This window comes from Oryzias latipes, chromosome 3 (genome assembly GCF_002234675.1).
Source record: "Oryzias latipes chromosome 3, ASM223467v1".
Taxonomy (NCBI): domain Eukaryota; kingdom Metazoa; phylum Chordata; class Actinopteri; order Beloniformes; family Adrianichthyidae; genus Oryzias; species Oryzias latipes.
Window position 1 is genome coordinate 36,728,530 of NC_019861.2, and position 22,853 is coordinate 36,751,382.

At 44.5% G+C, this 22,853-nt stretch overlaps 1 protein-coding gene across 3 annotated transcripts in view; it reads right to left on the reverse strand.

The window, feature by feature from the left end:
- The window catches only part of LOC105357636, a 315,534-nt gene that overhangs the window by 100,581 nt on the left and 192,100 nt on the right, over nt 1–22,853 (reverse strand). For all 3 annotated transcript variants that reach the window (XM_023953741.1, XM_023953739.1, XM_023953740.1), the window contains 2 exons: nt 19,888–19,992; nt 19,656–19,804 (listed from right to left, as the gene is read on the reverse strand). In XM_023953741.1, the coding sequence (XP_023809509.1) occupies nt 19,656–19,804; nt 19,888–19,992 (254 nt within the window). The remainder of the gene's footprint in view (nt 1–19,655; nt 19,805–19,887; nt 19,993–22,853) is intronic.

Genomic DNA, 22,853 nt, shown 5'->3' on the forward strand with positions numbered 1-22,853 from the left:
TGCCGTCGTGGCACGCACCTGCGGAAGGAACCGGCTACAATACTAACTAGTCTGACAATAAGCCTGTCCACAGAGGAATGTTTTCAGTCTAGCTTTGAATGTAGAAACTGAGTCGGCCTCTCTTACATGAGCTGGGAGTTTATTCCATAAAACAGGGGCTTGGTGGCTAAACGCTCTACCTCCAACCGTACTTTTACTAATTCTAGGAACCACAAGCAGTCCTGCATTTAGTGAGCGAAGTGTTCTGATTGGATGGTAAGGGACTATGAGGTCCTTAATATAGGACGGGGCCATTCCATGTAAGGCCTTATAGGTTAACAGGAGGATCTTGAACTTGATTCTGGAATCAACTTGGAGCCAATGGAGCGAAACTAACACAGGAGTGATGTGATCTCTTCTGCTAGTTCCAGCTAACAATCTAGCTGCTGCGTTCTGAACAAGCTGGAGACTTCTTAAGGAACTCTTAGGACACGCTGCTAACAAGGAGTTACAGTAATCCAGCCTCGACGTAACAAATGCATGGATGAGTTTTTCAGCAACACTCTTAGAAAGTAGATTTCTGATCTTAGCAATATTCCGCAGGTGAAAAAAGGCAGTTCTACACGCCTGAGATATGTGAGCCTTAAATGATAAATCCTGGTCAAATAAAACCCCAAGGTTTCTAACTGTGGAATTGGGGGCTATACTTATGCCATCCAGGGAGACTATCTGAGCAGACAGAGTATCTCTGAGGTTTTTAGGACCTAGTATAATGACCTCAGTTTTTTCTGGGTTCAAGAGGAGGTCATTAATTGTCATCCAGGTCTTGATGTCACTGATGCAGGCGTTCAGTTTCTCTATCTGGTCATTCTGGTCAGGCTTCATGGATAAATACAACTGCGTATCGTCGGCATAACAATGAAAATTAATGCTGTGTTTCCTGATTATGTTTCCTAGGGGTAGCATATAAAGTGAAAACAGGATCGGTCCTAAGACTGAGCCCTGTGGGACTCCATAGTTAACTCGACTGTACTGAGAGGAATGCCCATTTACATTAACGAACTGATACCTATGGGACAGATAGGATTTAAACCACTGGAGAGCAGATCCTCTGATCCCTATGTCCTGCTCTAGTCTATGGACTAAAATACTGTGGTCGATAGTGTCAAAGGCTGCACTGAGGTCCAACAGGACCAGAATAGAAAGTAGTCCCTTTTCTGAGGCCAATAACAAGTCATTAGAGACTCTAACTAGTGCAGTTTCCGTACTGTGGTGAGGTCTAAACCCCGACTGAAAGTCTTCAAAGTGGCTGTTGTCCTGTAGGTGGCGCTAAAGCTGCTGAACTACAACTCTTTCTAGGATTTTAGAAATAAAGGGCAGGTTTGATATCGGTCTATAGTTGGCCAAGATGCTAGGATCCAAACTGGGCTTTTTCATTAGAGGTTTAACAACTGCATATTTAAAAGACTGTGGCACGTAACCCGTTTCCAGAGAGGCATTTATCATTGTTAATATGGGATCATTAATTAGGGGAAAAGTTTCTTTAAAAAGTCTAGTGGGAATTGGGTCTAACAGACAAGTTAAGGATTTGGAGGACGTAATAATTGATGTTATTTCAGCTTGATCCACAGCAGTGAAGCAGTCTAATGTTACAGAGGTTTCTATGGATGCCTCCATTTCTACCACTTCAGCCTGTTCTGGGCTGATAGTAGGAATAACTTGATTTAACTTATGTCTAATATTTGAGATTTTACTATCGAAAAAGTAAGAAAATCATCAGAGCTGAGAGAAACAGGAACATGTGGTTCTACTGAGCTCTGACTGTGAGTTAGTTTAGCAATAGTGCTAAAAAGAAATCTTGGATTGTTTCCATTCTCTGATATTAAGGTTGAATAGTACTGGCTTCTAGCTCTACGCAGAGCTTTTTTTATTTTAATAGGCTATGTTTCCAGATATCCAGAGACTGCTCTGAACCGGAGCGGCGCCATTCTCTTTCCAACTTACGGATTTCTTGTTTAAGAGAACGAGTTTCAGCGTTAAACCACGGTGCTACTGGGTTTTGTCTGACGAACTTAGGTTTCAGGGGGGGCAACAACATCGAGTGTACTCCTGAGGGCTTGTAAGGCATCATTAACAAAGTGGTCATTTATACTAGGACTGATGCTATGGGAGCTGGACTCAGAGTATTTTCTCAGAATATCACTAAGTACTGGCTGAACTGTGTGTTTAAACTCAGACACAGAACGGTCAGTTAAGGTTCTTCTAAGCTGTTTCTTATTCACTGGGGCAGAAGGATGTTCTAATGTAAACTGGAAGGTAATCATAAAGTGATCAGAAATGATGGGGTTAAGAGGAAGGACACTCAGCTGGCTGATCTCTATCCCATGGGTTAGAACAAGGTCCAGGGTGTGCTTATGACAGTGAGTGGGTTCATTCACACTTTGGGTGAAACCAACATCATCTAATAAAGCTGCAAAAGCCTTTCCTAGGCAGTCACTGGGGTCATCAACATGAATATTAAAATCCCCTAATATTATAGTTTGATCAGAATCTAAGACAATAGTCGATAGGAAGTCGGAAAACTCAGTTAAAAATTCTGAATATGGGCCGGGGGGGGGATAAATAATTATGAATAAAACAGGTTTTCGAGTCTTTCTGTTTGGGTGACAATATGATGTTTTCAAATGAATTATAAGCATTTTTAACTTTAGGGCTGAGAAGTAAGCTAGACTGTGATATTACTGCCAAACCACCTCCTTTCCCTGAAATCCTGAATTTCTGATAGTTAGCATAAGTGTGTGTGTGTGTGGGGGGGGGGGGGGGGGGGTTGCTTCATTCAATCTAACATAGTCATCCTGTTGGAGCCAAGTTTCTGTTAAGGCTAAAAGACTGAGGTTGTTATCAATGATTAACTCGTTAACTAAGAGGGACTTGGAGGAAATGGATCGAATGTTTAATAAACCGCATTTAATGACATCATAATTCTGCTTGTGAGTACTGCTGTCTGTCACTTTAAGGTTTCTATGACGCGCTCCTTTCATTTGTCTTTCAGCACATAAGCTAAAGCTCGAACCTGCTTGACTTTCCCTGCATGGGTTTTGCACCGGCACTAACCCTAAGGGAGGCTCAGAGGAGCGTTTTCCACTGCTGCTCTGCGCCCGGGTCTCGTCTCTGGGTTGTCAGGTTAACAGACTAAGGCTAGCAGAAATGTTTCTAGAAAGAAGAGCGGCACCGTCCCGAGTGGGATGGACGCCGTCTCTCCGCATGAGACCGGGATTCCCCCAAAACGCGCTCCAGTTATCCACAAAACCAACGCCGTTTTCTGGGCACCATCTAGAAAGCCAGCAGTTAAATGATGAAAAGCGGCTGTACATTTCATCACTGACTAAGTTTGGCAGGGGACCAGAGAAAATTACAGTGTCGGACATCGTCTTAGCCAGTTTACACACCGAAGTTACGTTTAACTTAACCACCTCTGACTGTCTCCGTCGGGCATCATTACCGCCTGCGTGAATCACGACTCGATGGAACCTGGACTTACTCTGAGCTAACATCCTAAGGTTCCCCTCGATGTCACCAACTCTGGCCCCCGGATAACACCTGACAGTAGCCGCTGGGAGCTCCACGTTTCTAATTTCAGAAGAGCCTATAACCAGAGTTGAGTGTTCAGCGGGTGTGTCGCTGAGGGAGGAGAACCTATTACTAACGTGGAGTCTCGGGTGCTCTAAGTTTTTGCGTTTAGCACTATGTTTCCTCCCAACCGGTACAAACCCCTGACTGTCTCCCGGCTGTTGGGAGGGCGCTGGGGTGCTAACTAAGTTAGCCCTGGTAGCGCGGCCCGCCTCCTAGAGAGGAGGAGAGGCGGCTAGACTGGTGGCCATGCTAGGTTCTAAGCTAGGCTAGCGGTGTTTAGGTAAAGAGAAGTGGTTTATTTAGCAAAATGAGAAAGTAGACAGCAAGCGGTTTAACAGTAGTGTATTCACTACTAAAAGGTACTAGATGTGAATATTAACCCAGATAACCCTTAGAGTAAGCAATAGTAGTCAGGCTAATGCCAAACAAGAGAACAGCAGTCAGACACGACTAGCACCGGAAAAGGCTCACCCGGAAATGACGTCACAGGAAGAGTCTCTACTTCCTAAAAGTAGGAGGTCGATCAAAGATGTTTGAGTTTCTTGGATATCAGTATTCAGCTGCTCCAAATGAGAAAGCCTGTTAGTGGATGATTTAGTGATTTGACATTCCAGCTAACAAATTCAACTGGGCAAAAACCAAATTGATTATTTGATAACTGACTAGCAATATGATGGGAAAAGCAGTATTATCGAGGCACTAAAGCAGGGGTCGGGAACCTTTTTGGCCAAGAGAGCCATAAATGCCACATATTTTGAAATGTAATTTCGAAAGAGCCATACAATTATGTAGTGTCCCTTTCCCACACTGAGGCACGGAGACTTAACCTCTTTTAAAGTTCTTTATTCCGATTACTGCAGACCGCAACAAACGCCGTTCAATTAATTCAGCAACCCCTGAATCTCTCCCGCCGACACGAGAGCGCTTCTCCCAACTTTATATTCCCCTGCTCCCGCTGCAGCCCTCCCATTTCCCTTATTCGGCCCATAGCTGAACCCCATTGGTCCAAACTACCTAACAACAGGCTGAGCGACAGAACTGAGGGCCAATCAGATCTCTGCTTGATCGATGCGTTCAATGAACTCCAGAACTTTTAACGCGGCCCAACAGCCATCCAACTCAGTCCGCGACAATTTGTTTAAAACTAAATATACAAATGAATGTGTGCATTTGATTTAATTTCAACATTTTTAAAGTACAATAAGTCTGTGGATTCTTTTTTAATAACATTGTTATTCTGTTGCTAATAAATGATGAGTATTTCTCGTGGTAGTTTTGCTGATGGTCTAGTCCGGTTGATACGTGGTGAGTTTCTGCTTCACGCAGGCGTTGAGACTTTAACGTGATCTTAGGTCTGAATGTTCTGTAGATGTGACAAAGACTGCTCACATGCAGACGGGGAGCCAAACACACACTCACACGCCACAGTGAGTGACAGGCAGTGGGTTTTACGTTTTTACAATCCCTGCGCGATTCACCTGCTGCCTGTCCCCACAACACCTCAGCCCCACCCTCTGCTTTCTCCCTCACACATCCCGTCCCCGCATCTGCGCGCTCTTTCTCAGAGACGGGAGCGCGTAGTTTTAGGCACGCAATTCACAGGTTTCCAGCTGGTACAAACTCTGTGAAATAATAGTAACTGATAGCGCTGGCGCAGATTTCTCTCTCTAAGCACTGCTACTACTACGCGCCTCTGACATCGCATCGCGCCCGAGAAGGACTGGTCTAATGAAAAAAAAAACTATAATTAAAGATTTGTCTGCGAGCCACATGTGACCATCAAAAGAGCCATATATGGCTCGCGAGCCATAGGTTCCCGACCCCTGCACTAAAGTAAATACAACCTGCAACCATGAGAACATGAGATGAAAACAGGTAACCCAACCATCACCAACAGGAACATGGTGATCATAAAATACCCTCTTACACAAAGTCCCAACATTATGTGATAGTTAAAAAAAGATTTCAGAACCTAGAGGCCTTTTAACATTAAACATTCAGATTAGATGCCAGATCTCCTGGTCTCCTTATGATCACACGGTTCACTCTGTAAGTATGCATGTATCCCCACCCCCACGTGCACGTGCACACTGCCACACTGCTCCCTGTCTGCTTCATCCCTCCTCCTTACCTACAGTGTATTGATGGACAGATCGCGCTTTTCAGTCGCCGCTGCTTTATTTTACTGGTGTTTTTTTAACCAGCCCCGTTAGTACCATAATGCTGCCGCGACACAAGTGGAAGGAGAGCTGTTCCTTTTCACCCCTCCATGCACTGCTGCTACTTGCTCATTCTTAAACACGTACAACAGTGTGCCGAGCTGGGCGTTGGCCCCGCTTTTAGCCCCTAAGACTCATGGGAAATGGGGGATCGCAGATGTAAATTTCCTCATCATAACTGAGGGATTTAATGTTGATTATATGGTTACTGTTAGTAATTTTATGTATGATACCTAGATTCTCAATAAGTAAAAAAATAAATAAATAAATAAAATAAAAAAACCCATAACTGAGGAACTTGTGAACAGAATAGAGCTCCATGCTGTTTCAGATATGGGTATACTTGGATTCATGAGCTTGAGTCAAGGCAGTACCCGCACACTGTGTGGTAATGAGCCACACTCACTCTGGGAGTCAGGACTGCTTTGGCGTGGCAGCGGTTTGTATTCTGATGCGGCTTGTGTATGTACAAAACTAATTAAGCACGTGAAAATAGGTGGGTGCGGCTTGTAATCGGGTGCGCTTTATAACCCGGAATTTACGGTACATATCACTCTGGACACAGTTAAATATTCTTATATAGTGTTGTCGCCATAGCTCTAAAATCTTTTCAGTGCCAGAGACCCCGTCTACCACAGATGGAATGGAATTTATGCCAGAAATATTAACTTTCCCTTTTTTCCAGAAGTTTCAACTGTTGTTACAAAATAGATTCCTAGCCATGTAGTCATCTCTCATTGCCTGGTAGTTTTTACTTATATCTTGCATTGGTAACCCTTTTTTTGCTCAAAAACTGGCCCATGCCTCAGTTTCCCAGTGAGAACCCATTCCCTTGATGCTTCTCGTGTTCCTATTTTATTCTATTCTGTTCTGTTCTGTTCTGTTCTATTCTGTTCTAGTAATCTGAGTAAATAGGTAGACTTTGTTTGGAATGAGCCATACTCTTTCCTTTTTTGTGATTTTTTTTTTTAACTTGTTCTGTCCAACAGCTGAGCAAACAGATCAGAGCTGAAGACCTTTTGTGTTGAATACGTTTTACTATCACAAAAAGAGGTTGTTATTGTTGTTATAGGTTGTTAGAGGTTATAGAACTTTGAGAAACCAGAGTGTAGATTTGTATAAACCCCTTTTTGTTTTCTAATTATTTTTTATTTATTTGTTACATTTAGTGTGTGTGTGGGGAGGGAGAGGGGAAAAGTGTGAAGGGGGAGGGGGGTAGAAGAAAAATGGGAGAGAGATGGGGATGGTGGGGGTTACAAGTGCCAAGTTGCTCATTTAAATAAGTTATTATTTTAAGCTGTAACAATTATACCAGATCTGCCGGAAAGACAAATATTACATCAAAGGTGAAAATCTGACACTAAAATGAGCGAAAAATATCTGTCCATCAATACACTGTAGGTAAGGAGGAGGGATGAAGCAGACAGGGAGCAGTGTGGCAGTGTGCACGTGCACGTGGGGGTGGGGATACATGCATACTTACAGAGTGAACCGTGTGATCATAAGGAGACCAGGAGATCTGGCATCTAATCTGAATGTTTAATGTTAAAAGGCCTCTAGGTTCTGAAATCTTTTTTTAACCATCACATAATGTTGGGACTTTGTGTAAGAGGGTATTTTATGATCACCATGTTCCTGTTGGTGATGGTTGGGTTACCTGTTTTCATCTCATGTTCTCATGGTTGTAGGTTGTATTTACTTTAGTGCCTCGATAATACTGCTTTTCCCATCATATTGCTAGTCAGTTATCAAATAATCAATTTGGTTTTTGCCCAGTTGAATTTGTTAGCTGGAATGTCAAATCACTAAATCATCCACTAACAGGCTTTCTCATTTGGAGCAGCTGAATACTGATATCCAAGAAACTCAAACATCTTTGATCGACCTCCTACTTTTAGGAAGTAGAGACTCTTCCTGTGACGTCATTTCCGGGTGAGCCTTTTCCGGTGCTAGTCGTGTCTGACTGCTGTTCTCTTGTTTGGCATTAGCCTGACTACTATTGCTTACTCTAAGGGTTATCTGGGTTAATATTCACATCTAGTACCTTTTAGTAGTGAATACACTACTGTTAAACCGCTTGCTGTCCACTTTCTCATTTTGCTAAATAAACCACTTCTCTTTACCTAAACACCGCTAGCCTAGCTTAGAACCTAGCATGGCCACCAGTCTAGCCGCCTCTCCTCCTCTCTAGGAGGCGGGCCGCGCTACCAGGGCTAACTTAGTTAGCACCCCAGCGCCCTCCCAACAGCCGGGAGACAGTCAGGGGTTTGTACCGGTTGGGAGGAAACATAGTGCTAAACGCAAAAACTTAGAGCACCCGAGACTCCACGTTAGTAATAGGTTCTCCTCCCTCAGCGACAAACCCGCTGAACACTCAACTCTGGTTATAGGCTCTTCTGAAGTTAGAAACGTGGAGCTCCCAGCGGCTACTGTCAGGTGTTATCCGGGGGCCAGAGTTGGTGACATCGAGGGGAACCTTAGGATGTTAGCTCAGAGTAAGTCCAGGTTCCATCGAGTCGTGATTCACGCAGGCGGTAATGATGCCCGACGGAGACAGTCAGAGGTGGTTAAGTTAAACGTAACTTCGGTGTGTAAACTGGCTAAGACGATGTCCGACACTGTAATTTTCTCTGGTCCCCTGCCAAACTTAGTCAGTGATGAAATGTACAGCCGCTTTTCATCATTTAACTGCTGGCTTTCTAGATGGTGCCCAGAAAACGGCATTGGTTTTGTGGATAACTGGAGCGCGTTTTGGGGGAATCCCGGTCTCATGCGGAGAGACGGCGTCCATCCCACTCGGGACGGTGCCGCTCTTCTTTCTAGAAACATTTCTGCTAGCCTTAGTCTGTTAACCTGACAATCCAGAGACGAGACCCGGGCGCAGAGCAGCAGTGTAAAACGCTCCTCTGAGCCATCCCTTAGGGTTAGTGCCGGTGCAAAACCCATGCAGGGAAAGTCAAGCAGGTTCGAGGGTTAGGGTTAGGGTTAGGGTTAGGGTAAGGGTCAGCATTATGGTACTAACGGGGCTGGTTAAAAAAACACCAGTAAAATAAAGCAGCGGCGACTGAAAGGCGCGCCTCTCCGCGATACGCGCGCCTCAGCGCGGCGCGTTCGTCAGAAGTTTCCTTTCACAACAAACACTGTTGCTCCACGGACGCCTCTGCGCTCCGCGCTCGCCAAGCGGGCTCCTTGTCTCCCCTTCCTATCCGAAAAGCTCACACGGCGGCTGTGAGCTTTTCAATGCAAAATTACACGTAACGTAAACGTAAAAACGACCACATGGATTTGTGTTTCCAGTCGTGTCCCGACAAAATAAAGGTTGATGTTATTCACACATATTTACGTGCAGCCAGCCGAGTCACTATGACTCAGAGGTAAATACACTTCTGAGCATGCGCTGTTCTCTCCGTCACGCAGCTGACCGGCATTTCCATTTACTGATGGGGGATTTTTTCACGCTGCTTTTAACGATTGCTTTTAACTTGAAAGCTTCATCATATTGTAGCGGCGATCACGTGCACGTTGGGTCTAATGGCACCAAAGGATTCTGGGATGTGGCCGGGCATGCGTGTTTCATTTTGTCGAACCATGACTGAAGTGTCTAAGACCTAAAGTCAAGTCCATGCTGTTTGGCTGCTTAGAGGTGTGTTACAAAACAAATCAGTTGTGTTTGGTGATAGATGGGGAATTCAAACCATTCACCGAGCCCGAATGTAAGTACATGGCGGCCGCCAATTAAATTCATAAATTAGCCGCGTCACTGAATAAGCCGCAGGGCTGTGAGCGCAGGAAAAAAGTAGCGGCTTATAATCCGGAAATTACGGTATGTAGTCAATGACACTAATATCACTGGTGTAATCATAACACATAATGTTCACCAAGCCATCTCCAGACTGGCTAATAAGAAAGCTACTGGACTTGATGGGGTATCTTCTGAGCATATCAAGTTTGCCAGTCCAAGGGTAACTCCACTACTTGCAATGTGTTTTACAGCTTTTCTTGTTCATGGATTTTTACCAGACTCTATGATAGCTGTTATGTTAGTATCAGTGTTAAAAAACAAAGCTGGAAAGATTGGTAGCACTGAAACTTACAGACCAATTGCTCTGGCTATAATAAATAATCCTGCTGGACATGATTACAGACGTTGTGAACACGACTCACAATCGATTTGGGTTTAAAGAAAAGCTTGGTACTGACGTGTATACATGCTCTTAAAGAAATGATGTACAAATATAGGAGTCTAAATTCCTCTGTTTTTCTGTGTTTTTTTAGATGCCTCTAAAGCGTTTGACAGAGTAAATCATAAGAAATGATTCATGAAACGGACGAAGAGACCTGTACCCAAATGTGTTGTGTGTATTCTGGGATTGGTATGCTCAACAAACAGTGCAGGTTAAATGGGGAAACCAGGTGTCAGAACCTTTTAAATCCACCAACAGGGTGAGACAAGGGGGCATTCTCTCTCCTATTCTGTTAAATTTATATTTGGATGAATTGTCTCTTACACTTAACGGCTGTCACACTGGTTGTGTGGCTGGAGATCTCATTATCAACCATTTGATGTATGCTGGATCTAGTTGTGTTGAGTCCAAGTACTGCTGGTATTCAAAAATTGCTTAACATCTGTTCAGTTTATGGGCTTGATAATGACATCATATTTAATGCACAATAAGTCTGATTATGATTTCTCTGACAAAAGAAGACAAAAACCAAAAATACCTTGATTTTTCCTGTCAAATGCTGTGCTTGTGTGTACTAATAAGATGAAGTATCTTGGGCATATCATTTCAGAAGACTTGTCAGATGACGCAGACATCTTCAAGCAGTGTCGTGTGGTATATGGCCAAGCCAAAACTCTTTCTGGAAAGTTTGGTATGTGTACAGAAGGAGTCAAGGTGACATTATTTTGCACTCCTCTGTATACAGCTGATCTTTGGGCGAACTATAAAAGTACCAGTATGCGAAAGCTGCAGGTGGCGTACAATGATGCTCTAAGAGTGCTTTTAAATAAGCCAATGAGGACGAGTGCCAGTGAGCTGTTCGTTTCTCTCAGAATTAGCACTCTCTAGGTTTATCTGCAGACTAAATACTTCAGAGAATACTCTCATCTTGGCTATGAGTAACATTAGATTTACTGCCGTACACTTCCAGTCAAATTTATGGAAACACTGGGGGACTGTCTTTTTATTTGTCATTGCAACTAATGTTTTTATGGTGTGGTATGTATATGTAATTTTTCATATACTGTACCTTTTGTACACTGTACCTTTTGTATTCCTGACACTGTATTTTTTAATGTAGTGGGTCTGTGTACTCCTTTTTATTGATTGGACTATAATCCTGGAATAAATTCCATCCATCCATCCATCCATCCATCCATCCATTCATCCATCCATGCATCCATCCATCCATCCATCCATCCATCATCATGCCTAAGGAATTTCAAAAAAGGCCATCTTCTTACCACTCATAAAACATACACGCACATTAAAAACAATAGAAATAGTAAAAATAGCAACAGATTAAAAAGATAAAATAGATTAATACATTTAAAATCAGTAAAAACAAACAAATAAAATTACAAGAAATTACTTTTAAGATGCTCTGTCAGAGAGTTGTGTTGCCTGATGGCACAAAGAACAAACTAGTGCTTCAGTGTTTCTGTGGCGTAGCGCTGGAACAGCAGTCTGTTGCTGAATGTGCTCCTCCTCCTGGTGAAGGCCTCATGTGTGTGTGTGTGTGTGTGGGGGGGTTCCTCATGATGACCCTGAACCTAGTCAGAGTTTTCTGCTCTGCCACCTCCTCCACAAGATCCAGCTTCAGTCCCACCACAGAGCTCGCCCTCTTGATGATCCTGATGCGCCTGCACCAGCACACAGCATTATAGAGGAGAGCACTCTCCACCACTGACTGATAAAACACGTGCAGCAGTTTAGTGCAGATGTTAAAGGAGCGCAGCCTCCGGAGCAAGCACACCCTGGACTGGCTTTTCTTGTAAAGCTGGTCCGTGTTGGTAGTCCAGTCCAGCTTGTGGTCCAACACAACCCCCAGGTACTTGTAGGTCTGTATCATCTCCACACCTTCTCCCTCTATCCGCACGGGCTGAGGTTTTCAGGCTTTCCTTCTGAAATCCAGAACCATCTCTTTGGTCTTCTGGATGTTCAGCTGTAGCTGATTCTCCCTGCACCAGGCCACAAAGTCCTCCACCAGCCGCCTGTACTCCCTCTCCTCTTCTCCTTTGATGAAGGCCACAATAGCTGTATTGTCTGAGAAATTCTGCATGTGGCAGGTCGAGGTGTTATAGTGGAAGTCGGACGTATACAGCGTGAAAAGAAGAGACAGCACAGTCCCCTGTGGTTCCCCTACATTGCAGCTGAGGGTACTGGAGACAGACCCCCCCATGCGGACATATTGCTGCCTGTTGGTCAGATAATCCATGATCCACGACACCAAGAATGGTTGCACAGTCATCTTGGTGAGCTTCTCCTGCAGCAGGTGAGGATGGATGATGTTAAAGGCACAGAAGAAATAAGAAAAGCATTCTCACAGCGCCACCTCCTTCATCCAGGTGGGAATAGTGTAGCAAGTAGAGGATTGCATCCTCCCCCCTACTCTCTCCCTGTATGTGAACTGCAGTGGATCTTGGACATGCTGCACCTTTGGCTTCAACTGCTGAAGCACTAACCTCTCAAAGTTCTTTATCACATGTGAGGTCAGTGCTACAGGCTGATAGTCCTTGTTTTCTTTAGGATGCTTGACTTTGGAGAGAGGAACAAAACATCAGGTATTCCAGAGGGATGGAACATGTCCCACATTTAGGCCTAGGTTGAAAGGGTGCTGAAGAGGAGACCCAAGCTTTCCTGATGTTCAGTCTCTGCAGTTCCCTCCTCACCTGATGTTCTGTGATGTAGTGGGGAGCACATTCTGCAGGTGGAGGGTGTGGCTCACATGTAGAGGACATGGGAAGAAAGAGGTCATGGCTGATTAATGATGAAGGAGCAGCCTGAGTAGCCGGGCCCTCCTCTGGCTGAGAGGTGAGGACAAGCAGTGGGAAGGGCACTTTGATGGGTGTAGCGCGGACCGGGCTGGTATTGGAAGTGGGGGGAATGGAATGAAGTGTCAAACCTATTAAAAGTGAGCGACCTTGGGAGCATTTCGGGCAGGCAACTCAGGCAGGCTTTTCCTTAGGCCACTCCCCTAGGGTGGGTCAGTTAATCAACTCACCTGTGCAGCATCCTATTTAAGTCCAGGTGTGTAAGTTGTTCATCCTTTACTGCAGCACTTCATTTTCTTCAACACCTGGTCTGGTTTCCGCTGTGTGGGCTTTCATTCGGCGCTGGCTTTGTTGTGGTGGCTCTTTATTTGGTTTCTTTTCTGTTGAAGTTTTGCACATTTACTAGTTTAACCTGCATTTGGATTGGTGAGTTTATGGACTTGTCTTTTCTGTGAGTGTTACAAAGTCGCATTTTCTTACTGGTGTGTGTCAACTTGTGTCCACTCAATTTTACCAGTTTTTCTGCTCCCCTGCTTCCTCACCAGGGCATGTTTGGACGAATGTTTGTTAAGATGCTTGGCAGCCATTTTGAATGTTCAGCTGAAACCATTTTGAAAGGGGTGTTCAACTGTTAACCCCGCATCCTTTCGGTAATGGTTTGATCCACTTGGGGCAAGGCTATATAAGCAAGGGTGTTTGCTCAGTAGGGGGAGTTGTTATTGAGAACACATTGGACTGTGACAATACACAAGTAGATAAATAAATAAATTAAACAAAACTGTTGGCTCCAAACAATCAAGACCCAGACTGGTCACTGTAGCACGGCCGCTTCTGCTCTTCCTTCACAGTGTGATTAAAACATAAATAATAAGTAAATAAATAAATAAGAAAGTTGAGTCAGCCCTAAGGAGGCCTCTCACACGTTTTTTAGGTTTGACGCGATTGTGTGAGAACTGCCGGCACCTCGGTTCCTCCATTTGTGGGGGGGGTCATCAGCATCTTCTTCCTCGTGACCCGTCCAGTTTTTGTTTTGCTCTTTGGCTGACCTTGCCATCTCTATGATTTATTCCACCGGACGCAGTGCATGGCTGGGGAAGGCTGATTTGCTGATGCTCCCTTTATTCTGCCTCTCCATTCCTCCCGGTGGCGTCTACTGGCTTAGGTGGGTTATGTGTCAGTTTCCTTCGGCTGTTGTGTATGTCATGTTTTTGACTTAAATTCTCAGAGGCCCTGTGCTGGACTTAGTGTAATTCTATTGGCCCCCCTTTGTTTTGCATTTTTTTTAAAAGTGTTTCTCTGTTCTATTTTTGTCGTCACCAGTCTTTTGCGACTTCGTGGTTGCAACTCCTTTTTTGGATCTCGGTTTCTGCTTTGTTTAAAGAATGCGTATGGTTCTCTGCCCGTCTGGATTTATTTCTGCATGAATCTTTGGGCGGCCGTGGGTGCAGCGGTAGGGCGGTCGATCCACTATCCTAAGATTGCAGGTTCGATTCCCGCCTTGCACGCCCATGAGTCGTAGTGTCCTTGGGCAAGACACTGAACCCCACCTTGCCTCTGGTGGTAGGCGGGGGCCTGTGTTTGGCAGCGGAGCGGCCACCAGTGTGTGAATGTGTGTGTGACTGGGTGAATGGGTCTGTGACTGTAAAACGCTTTGTCCTTGTAGGAAGAAAGGCGCTATATAAGTATACGCCATTTACCATTCTAGTTTGTGATGCATGCCTCTCTGCCTCTCTGTGATCTCTCGCGTTTGTGCGGCACGTAATTTATCCCATCTTTGGAGGTCAGATATGAATCGGTCGCTACTGGGCCACCCGTATTTTGCTGTGTGCTTCCTTTCCCACTGTCATCCGTTCATCTTATTTTCTCGTTCTGGGTAGTTCCTTCCTGGGCCCCCGTGTTCCTGTTGTTTTGGATTTTTCTGTTTTGCTTTTCTGGTCTCTAATTCTCTGCGCTTAGCGTGGTTTTGTTATAACGATGTTTGTTTCAGGGCTTCGGTCTCCCTCCACTTGTTTGTGGCTCCACCCTCTTTTGGGGGAGAGAAAAAATGTATGAAGGCTTCTTTTATGAATGTCCGACCGCCTGAAAATGTTTCGTTTCTAATCCAAACATTCAGCTCTAATGGTCCATCAACGGCTCATGTGGTCCTGAGAGAATTCAGCCGTAGAGATTATTACAAAGCTTATTTCAAGCGTGCGATAATAAATAGTAATGTGCCATCATTGAACATAGTTTAGTGTTTAAATAACTTATATTACAAGCTAAATTCCTGGCTGTGGAATTTTTCACTGATGCTCTCTAGCTTCAGTTTCAAGAGTAAAAACTTTTTGTTGCAAACCAATCCTCAGTCTGCCCTGCTTTTAGGCATATGACACTCTACTAAGAGTATCTCCTTTTGAGACTTATTGTTAACCGCCTCTAAATGCATGAGGTTCAGCCATTTTTAAATACTATCAGACTCTATGATCTCTCTTCAATCTCAAAATTTCTTCATTATGGTTTCCAGGCACCTCTTTGCCATTAACTTTATGTTATACGTGCTTTTGTTGTCTACCTATTATGAACCAATGATGTCAAGTATGTAACCTCAAATCTAGCCGAGCCGCTGTCCATGCTACGTGGGATGGCGACCTTCCTCATCTACATAATATCCTTGGACCTTGGTTATCCTTCTATTCGCCTGCTCCTCTGTGGCCTTCCTAAGGTGCGTCCCTCCGGAAATGAATAAAGGTTACTTCTCTCTTACTATTGGTGCATATATAAAAATATATATTTTGCTGATATATTACGTGCAGGTTCCATATAGACTGTCTTTCTTGTTGGAATCTGTGCTAATGGCTTTCTATGGTACTATGAATACACAGATAGAACCTTCTCTTTAAACTCACTACTTGATGTCTCTTTCTCAGAGTTGTTCTTAAAGGACTTTATTCCCTTTCATCTTAAGCTTTCTAAACTAATCAGGTCTATATTATTTATGTATTCATTGCCAAGACTAATACTGCTTTGTCTATCTATGCATCGCTTCCTGAGCCTGTGACCCATACTCCCCGGTCAGCAATTCAGTTTCTGGAGGATGACGTCAAGCCCTCGACGAAGTCGGATGGTTTCCTAGTTCCAAAGTCTCTGCTTATCCTGCAGCCCCCCTGCAGATTGTTGCCCCTTCACCTTGATCTGGATATGCAACGACGACTGCATTCCACGCACCTACTCTGCACTGAAGTGATGGGGTGGTAAACCTCTTCAGAGTTTCAATGAGTTATCTTACTTGAATCAACTGATATGTTAGTATCAGAATGGCATACAAAATCTCATAAGATTTTATTGAAAACTATTTGCCGGGTGGAAGCCTCAAAAAATTAGGACGTTCTAAGCTGTGTTACGATATGCTTGTAGCCCGAAATTCAAGGTTACTTAGGCTCATATCTTATGAGCCGGATGGAAGCATCAAAAATTATAGCGTTAAGTTCGTTCATAGTTCCCAGATGGAAGCTTTTAAATTATGGACATCACTTAAGCTTTATTATATTATTCCAGTGGAAGCTTCAGACTTGTATGTTAAGTTGTGCCGTCTAATTGCCGCTATACTCGAAATGGAGCGGCCCAACGGTCTTTGGTGCCGGGTCACATATAGCAGATCCACCAGATAGTGTGTTCCCTTCTTGGCGCTGTACTCGAACGGGAGCGGCACAATGGTCAATGGTACCGGGTCACACATAGCAGACTCAATAAATAGTATGTTCCCTTCGTGGCGCTATACTCGAACGGGAACGGCCCAACGGTCAATGGTGCCGGGTCACACATAGCAGATCAACTAGATAGCGTGTTCCTTTCTTGGCGCCGCACTAGAACGGGAGTGGCCCAACGGTCAAAGGTACCGGGTCACACATAGCAGACTCAATAAATAGTATGTTTCCTTCGTGGCGCTGTACTAGAACGGGAGCGGCCCAACGGTCAAAGGTGCCGGGTCACACATAGCAGATCCACTAGATAGTGTGTTCCCTTCTTGGCGCTGTACTCGAACGGGAGCGGCCCAACGGTCAAAGGTGCCGGGTCACTCATAGCAGTCATACTTGTAAGTCTGAATATGAAATGCCTCTGAAACACACTTCATCTGATTACATACTGATATACATTTAATGTCTTTCCAACCTGATTAAATTGGTGTTGGGGGTAGTTATTACCCAAAAGTTTATGGAAATTTGTCTCTGGGAATTGCACGGAGTTTTATGCCAAACTAAAGGAAAGTGAAATGCTAACTTGAAGGAATGTGAAATGCTAACTTGGAGGAATGTAAAATGCTTATACGGAGGAAAGTGAATGCTAACTTAAAGGAAAGTGAATGTCAAAGAATGTGAAAGCAACAAAGTATGTGAAAGCAAACTAAAAGATGTGAAAAATAAATATTATTACTACTGCATGAGTTGTCTGACTGAAATGGTATTCAGCTCATTGGCTTTTTCTGCACCTTCCCCCTCTACCTCTGTCACCTTCTTGCACCCTGTGATGGTTTTCATTCCTTCCCACTCATCTCTGATGTTGTTTTTTCTCCAGTTTCCTCTCCACCCTGTCCTTGTAGGTATTTTTTGCCGCCTTCAAGCAGCTCCGCAGTTCTATCTGCACCTTTTTCATTTCCTCCTGATCCTTTTTGTTGAAAGCTCTCTTCTTTTTATTTAGGATCACTTTCACTTTCCTCTTTATCCAGGGTTTATTTTTTGCAAAGCAATGGTCTGTTTTTCTGGTCTGTTATGCATTGAGATGCTCCCTCGATGTCCTCTCCATAATGATCCAGCAGGACGCTCCAGTCAGTCCCTGAGCTCACCAAAGTCTCCTCACCAAAGGTGTGTATGTAGGTTTTAAGGAGATCAAAATGTGATCTGATTTGCAGAGAGCAGGGAGGGGTGTGGCCTGATAGGCATCTTTGATGTTGCAATAAAACAAATCAATAGTCCTGTCGCTGCAAGTTGGGCAGGTCACATACTGCTGCATAGGTGACAATGGGGAATCCAGGTAGACGTGGTTCAAGTCCCCTGAGATGACCACAAGTGCCTGTGGGTGAAGTGCTTGTAGTTCCAAGACTGTATTAACAACCACCTCCATCGCTGTCTCTGCGTGCTCTCTGGGAGGGATGTAAACACAGACAGCCAGGACATGCGTAAACTCCCGTGGTAAGTAATAAAGCCGAATGCTAACGGCTAAAAGCTCACAGTCTCTGCAACAGGCGATCTCTTTAACAGTGAAGTGTCCAGGGTTACACCACAGGGGTTACATCACTGACGGGACTGGTGGATTATATCTCTGGCTGCATTCTTTTTTGGTGATGGCCCTTTTCCTCCTCATCGCTCCAGCACGGGTCCCTCTTTATGTTCTTCTTAGCTCTTTGGGAATGGTATGCCGTATTCCAGCCTTGCTTTTCATCAGACTCAAGAGTTCAGTTCTCTAATAGACAAATTGAGGGTTTTAGAGACTTTTTAGAGTCTCACCTTTAGCGTTCACCTTTACTTTTGCTCCAGGATGGGAACCCCTGTATCGCTTTTTCACTTCAAGAGGAATGTTATGTGTTAATCCAGCTCTTTTCTTCCTTAGAGCCACAAGTTCTCAAATAAAATGGTCTCCGGGGACAAATGTCCTTATTTGTGCGCAGTTACATTCCTTACATTCATTCCAAACAGCAGCAGACCGGCTGCCCTGCTGCTGCATCAGGGCCATCATGGGTTGCTAAATGGGAAATGGCGGATTCTTGCATAACGCTTTTCTACTTTCCTCAAAGGCCCAAAGCGCTTTACAGTCACGGTCACATTCACACGCTGATGGCGGCTCTACTGACGAACACTGGCGTCAACCTTCCACTGGAGGGAAGGTTGGGTTCAGTGTCTTGCCCAGACAATCACATCCGCCAGGGCCAGCAGGACCTCCAAAGCCAGAGAGCCAGGATGTACCCGGGGACAGAGAGTGCAAGCCCCAGCCGAACCAGGAGAGCAGCCTCCCGCAGCGCGGGAGGGCCCAACGCGGGGCCCCGCCCCTGGAGAGCACCCCCAGCCCCAGACAAGCAACCCACCACCACCCTGGATTTCTGGGAATCCCCCCACCCCAACCCAGAGCACGGGCCAGGACCCCCAAAGGGAGACCCGAAGTGAACAAGGCAGGAGCCGGCCTCCTCTGCCCAGGAGAAAGACACCCAAGAGTGGTGGGGATCCACCAGGAATGATGTTACCATGACCCGACCAGGCTCACCCATAAATGGAATTTGGAGAGGGTCAGCGCTCGAGAGCAAGGACCAGAACACACACCATAGGAACACCGACACCCCCAGGCTCAGATGTAATGTGAATTCCGGCTCTTGGTCTTGCCTGAGAGCACAGGGATCCCTCTCCCAGTGTGGAAAGAGGAAAACAGCACCCAAGGAACAACATTGTCAAGGGCCTGGTACCCCGTACCAGGGATAGGATAGGGGAAAATCATTTTGTTTTTAATACATCACATCACTACCACCTGATGACGACTCTGACAAACACGGAAGACCTACATCAAAACATGTCAGGTATGCGAAAAAAGACCGCTGTGTCTGATGTAAAAGAACCTAAGAAGTCAATCTTTCTAACTATTTGGTTAGCTTCATTATTTCTATCTTTTATGTTATTGGTCATATGTTGTGTATGTATGTACCTATAAAGTGTATTATCAATTTTTGTCACATTGTTCCACTTTTTTTCTTTTTAATTTGAAAAACAGGCTGAAATTAAACGGTTTAACAGGTCATGTGTGTTACCTGTGTGTGTCATGTCTGTACATTGTGTGTGTGAGTATGCGTGCGTGTGTGTGTGTTTTACCTGGTTGCCAGGCTGACGCTCATTATGGAGTCATCATTGTTGCAGGTGTCGGAGACTCTTAGCAGGTACTGATATTTCTTGAACACCTTTTCTTCAGCTCGCAGGCCATAAAAAATGTTTTCTCCATCCTCTGTCTTCTGCTCATACGGCTACACCAACATGCACACACATGCACGTATGAGTTCTCTTTTGTTTTAACACTTCATAATTTCAATATTTCGGGGAAACTCACCTTAACTTTAATGTTTTTTTCTTCCAGTTTCTTGATGAAATCCTTCTGTTTCTCCTTTTTCTCCTTTTTGCCCACAAGAATGTAGTAATAATCCATCAGGAGAGCCTGTTGAAGCCCCGCCCCCACATTAGTCCAAACTTGCAACCAGTCCATTTCAAAAGTCTTCAAAGAATTTACTACACTGGACAGAGGATGTTCAAGATGGGTCTCAGAAGCTTAGACATTTGTGAGCACTGTGATAGTAATCTACCGGACAGTTACATGCATGCACTGTGGTTCTGCACACCTGTCCAGGATGTTGTGTCTTGTTCATGTTTATGTACATGTTTACTCCAGGCCACAAGCAGGCCCTGGAAGACCTTTTACCAACAGTTTTGACAGTTTAGCTTGGATGGTAAGGTGAATGACTAGCATGCTGGAAACCAGGGTTTGATTCCCAGGGGAATCGTTACTGGATTGATTACAAGAATGCCACACACGTGGATCACTGAATGCTTGGAGCTGTACAACATCAACAGGACTCTAAGGCCGCCTTTACACTGCATTGTTCAAGTGACCCAATTCCGATTTTTTCCTCTCGTGTGGCACAGATCGGATATGATCGGTGAACGTGTAAGCAGGACAAAAGCGCGTGGATTCCGTTTTTCTCAGATCGGATACAGGCCTCTCTCATATGTGGAAATAAATCGGAAACAAATCGGATACGTGCATTTGGGTGTGCCATGTAAGCAGACAGATCGGATATTCCCAAGTAAATCGAGTCGTACGTCAGTGACATCAATTCAGGACACCACCAACTGAGATCACATGACTTATTAAGGTGCTTTTTGTGCGCTGATCTTGCTGTCAGTGTGTTACCTTTCCGCCTCAGGCTTCAGACCGTAGTTGGAAACCGCTGTTGTCCGGTCCGGTCCCGGTCCGGACGCAAACGGTAACTAATGAAGCGGGACACCGTTGCTATGGAACAGCAGGCTAGAAGCCGTTTATTTCTTTGGGGGGCGTGTATGATGGGGACAGTGTGTGTGTGTGTGAGCGCGCACACGCGTGCTTGCGTGTGTATGTAAGGAGAGAGCCCCCCTCTCTCCTGTGAGCGCGGAGCGGGGGACTGTCGGAGAACTGTAAATTAAAAATAAGATGTCTCCCCCAAAAGTTTTGGAGTCTTTGGGTGAGGCTGAGGGTTCAGAACGGAAAAGAGAGCCCCGAGGAAATCTCCCGTTTTTTTGTCTGAACACGGTCGGAAAAGAGAAGTCATCGCGCAGGAAAGGTTCAACACTTGGATCAAACTCTTCGGACAGCACAACGTCTGCAAACACTTCCTCATTCAAAACTCAGAGAAAGCACATAAGACGGCCGACCAGCCCTCATTTTTACTCCCCCGTGCATCCCCTCAGGAGCGCCCAGGGCAACGCCTCCTTCCGTCGCCGCTTTGCCTCCATGACAACCACAATCACAAAAGTCAGAAAAAAGTCCGCGGAGGGCGGAAATACTGCTACGTAGTCCTCAGAACGTCTACGTTTGATAGTTTCAGCATTGTATAGTGTAAATGCAAAAATCAGATACGGGTCACTTTTAAAAGATGATGTAAGCGGGTCGTCAAAAAAATCAGATATAGTCAGAAAATTGGATATGAGCATCAAGACCTGCAGTGTAAAGCCGGCCTAAGAGCCTTGATAGGAAACTCAATGAAGCTGTGGAAAACCACCCTTGAACCCAATGGCAAGCCAGTTGCACAAGTGTCCATCAAAAGTGAGATATACCAAGGTGATGCTCTGTCCCCACAGCTGTTCTGCATTGGTCTGAACCTCCTCAGCCAAATAATCAACAAGACTGGCTATGGATACCGACTCAGAAATGGGGCCAACATCAGTCACCTCCTCTACATGGATGACATCAAGCTTCTTGGATTACAAGAAGCGGCTGCATCACTCAAGGCTCAAGGGGAACTATAAGCTAAAAATCACACATAAGACACACCGGCGCTCCCCTTAAGATGCAGCCACTTCTTTCTGCAACCCTCTACAGACCTGTACAACCTAAAAAACTGCTGCACCCGTATGGGTCAACATGCCATATGCATGCATGTGTCTAAGACTTAGGTTTTAGAACCAAACAAGTCTCAAGTCAGATAATGAATGAAAGTTAAAGTTTCAGTCATGTAAACTAGAATCAAAAAGAAATCTCAAGTCTTTCGTGTCTCAAATCTTTTATCAAGACTTCAAGTCTTGTCTTTGGTTTAAAGATTAATTTTAAGCAACAGACTCAAATCAAAGTTGAGTCTTCAAGACAGTCACAATTGGGGGTGTGTATTGGCAAGACTCTGGCGATACGATACGTATCCCAATACGCGCCCTGCGATACGATACACTGTCAGAAAAAATGTGCAAAATTTGTACCTTTAGAGGTACAATGGCTTGTCACTGGGGCAGTACCCTCAAGGGTACAAATGTTGTACCCTTTCATATTGGTACGTATCTGTACCCTTCCAGTATGTACCTTTCAAAGGCAAATATGTACCTCTGTGGACAAAATTGTACCTTATAGTGCTATGGTACCATAATGTACCTTTAAAAAAGGTACAAATTTGTTCTTTTAAGGGTACTGCCCCAGTGACAAGCATTTTGTACCATTTGATGGCAAGTTTGTACCAGATACAGCACATTAAAAGACCAGTATACTGTTTATCACATTTATTAAACATTCAAAACAATTACAATTCTGACATTACACAGTATGTACAGTATCACAACAGGATGCATATATTTACAATTATTAGCAATTTTACAATAATGAAAAATCTATATTTTTCCTTCAGTTCACATTGCATTCATTGTAACTATAACCTTAACATTTGATCAATTGTAAACAGCACATAGCACTTCAGTTACCATTTTTAAACCATGAAATAAAACTTGTGACATTAACAAAAGAAGCACTAGACCTCATTTTAAGTACATCTTTCTACTGCA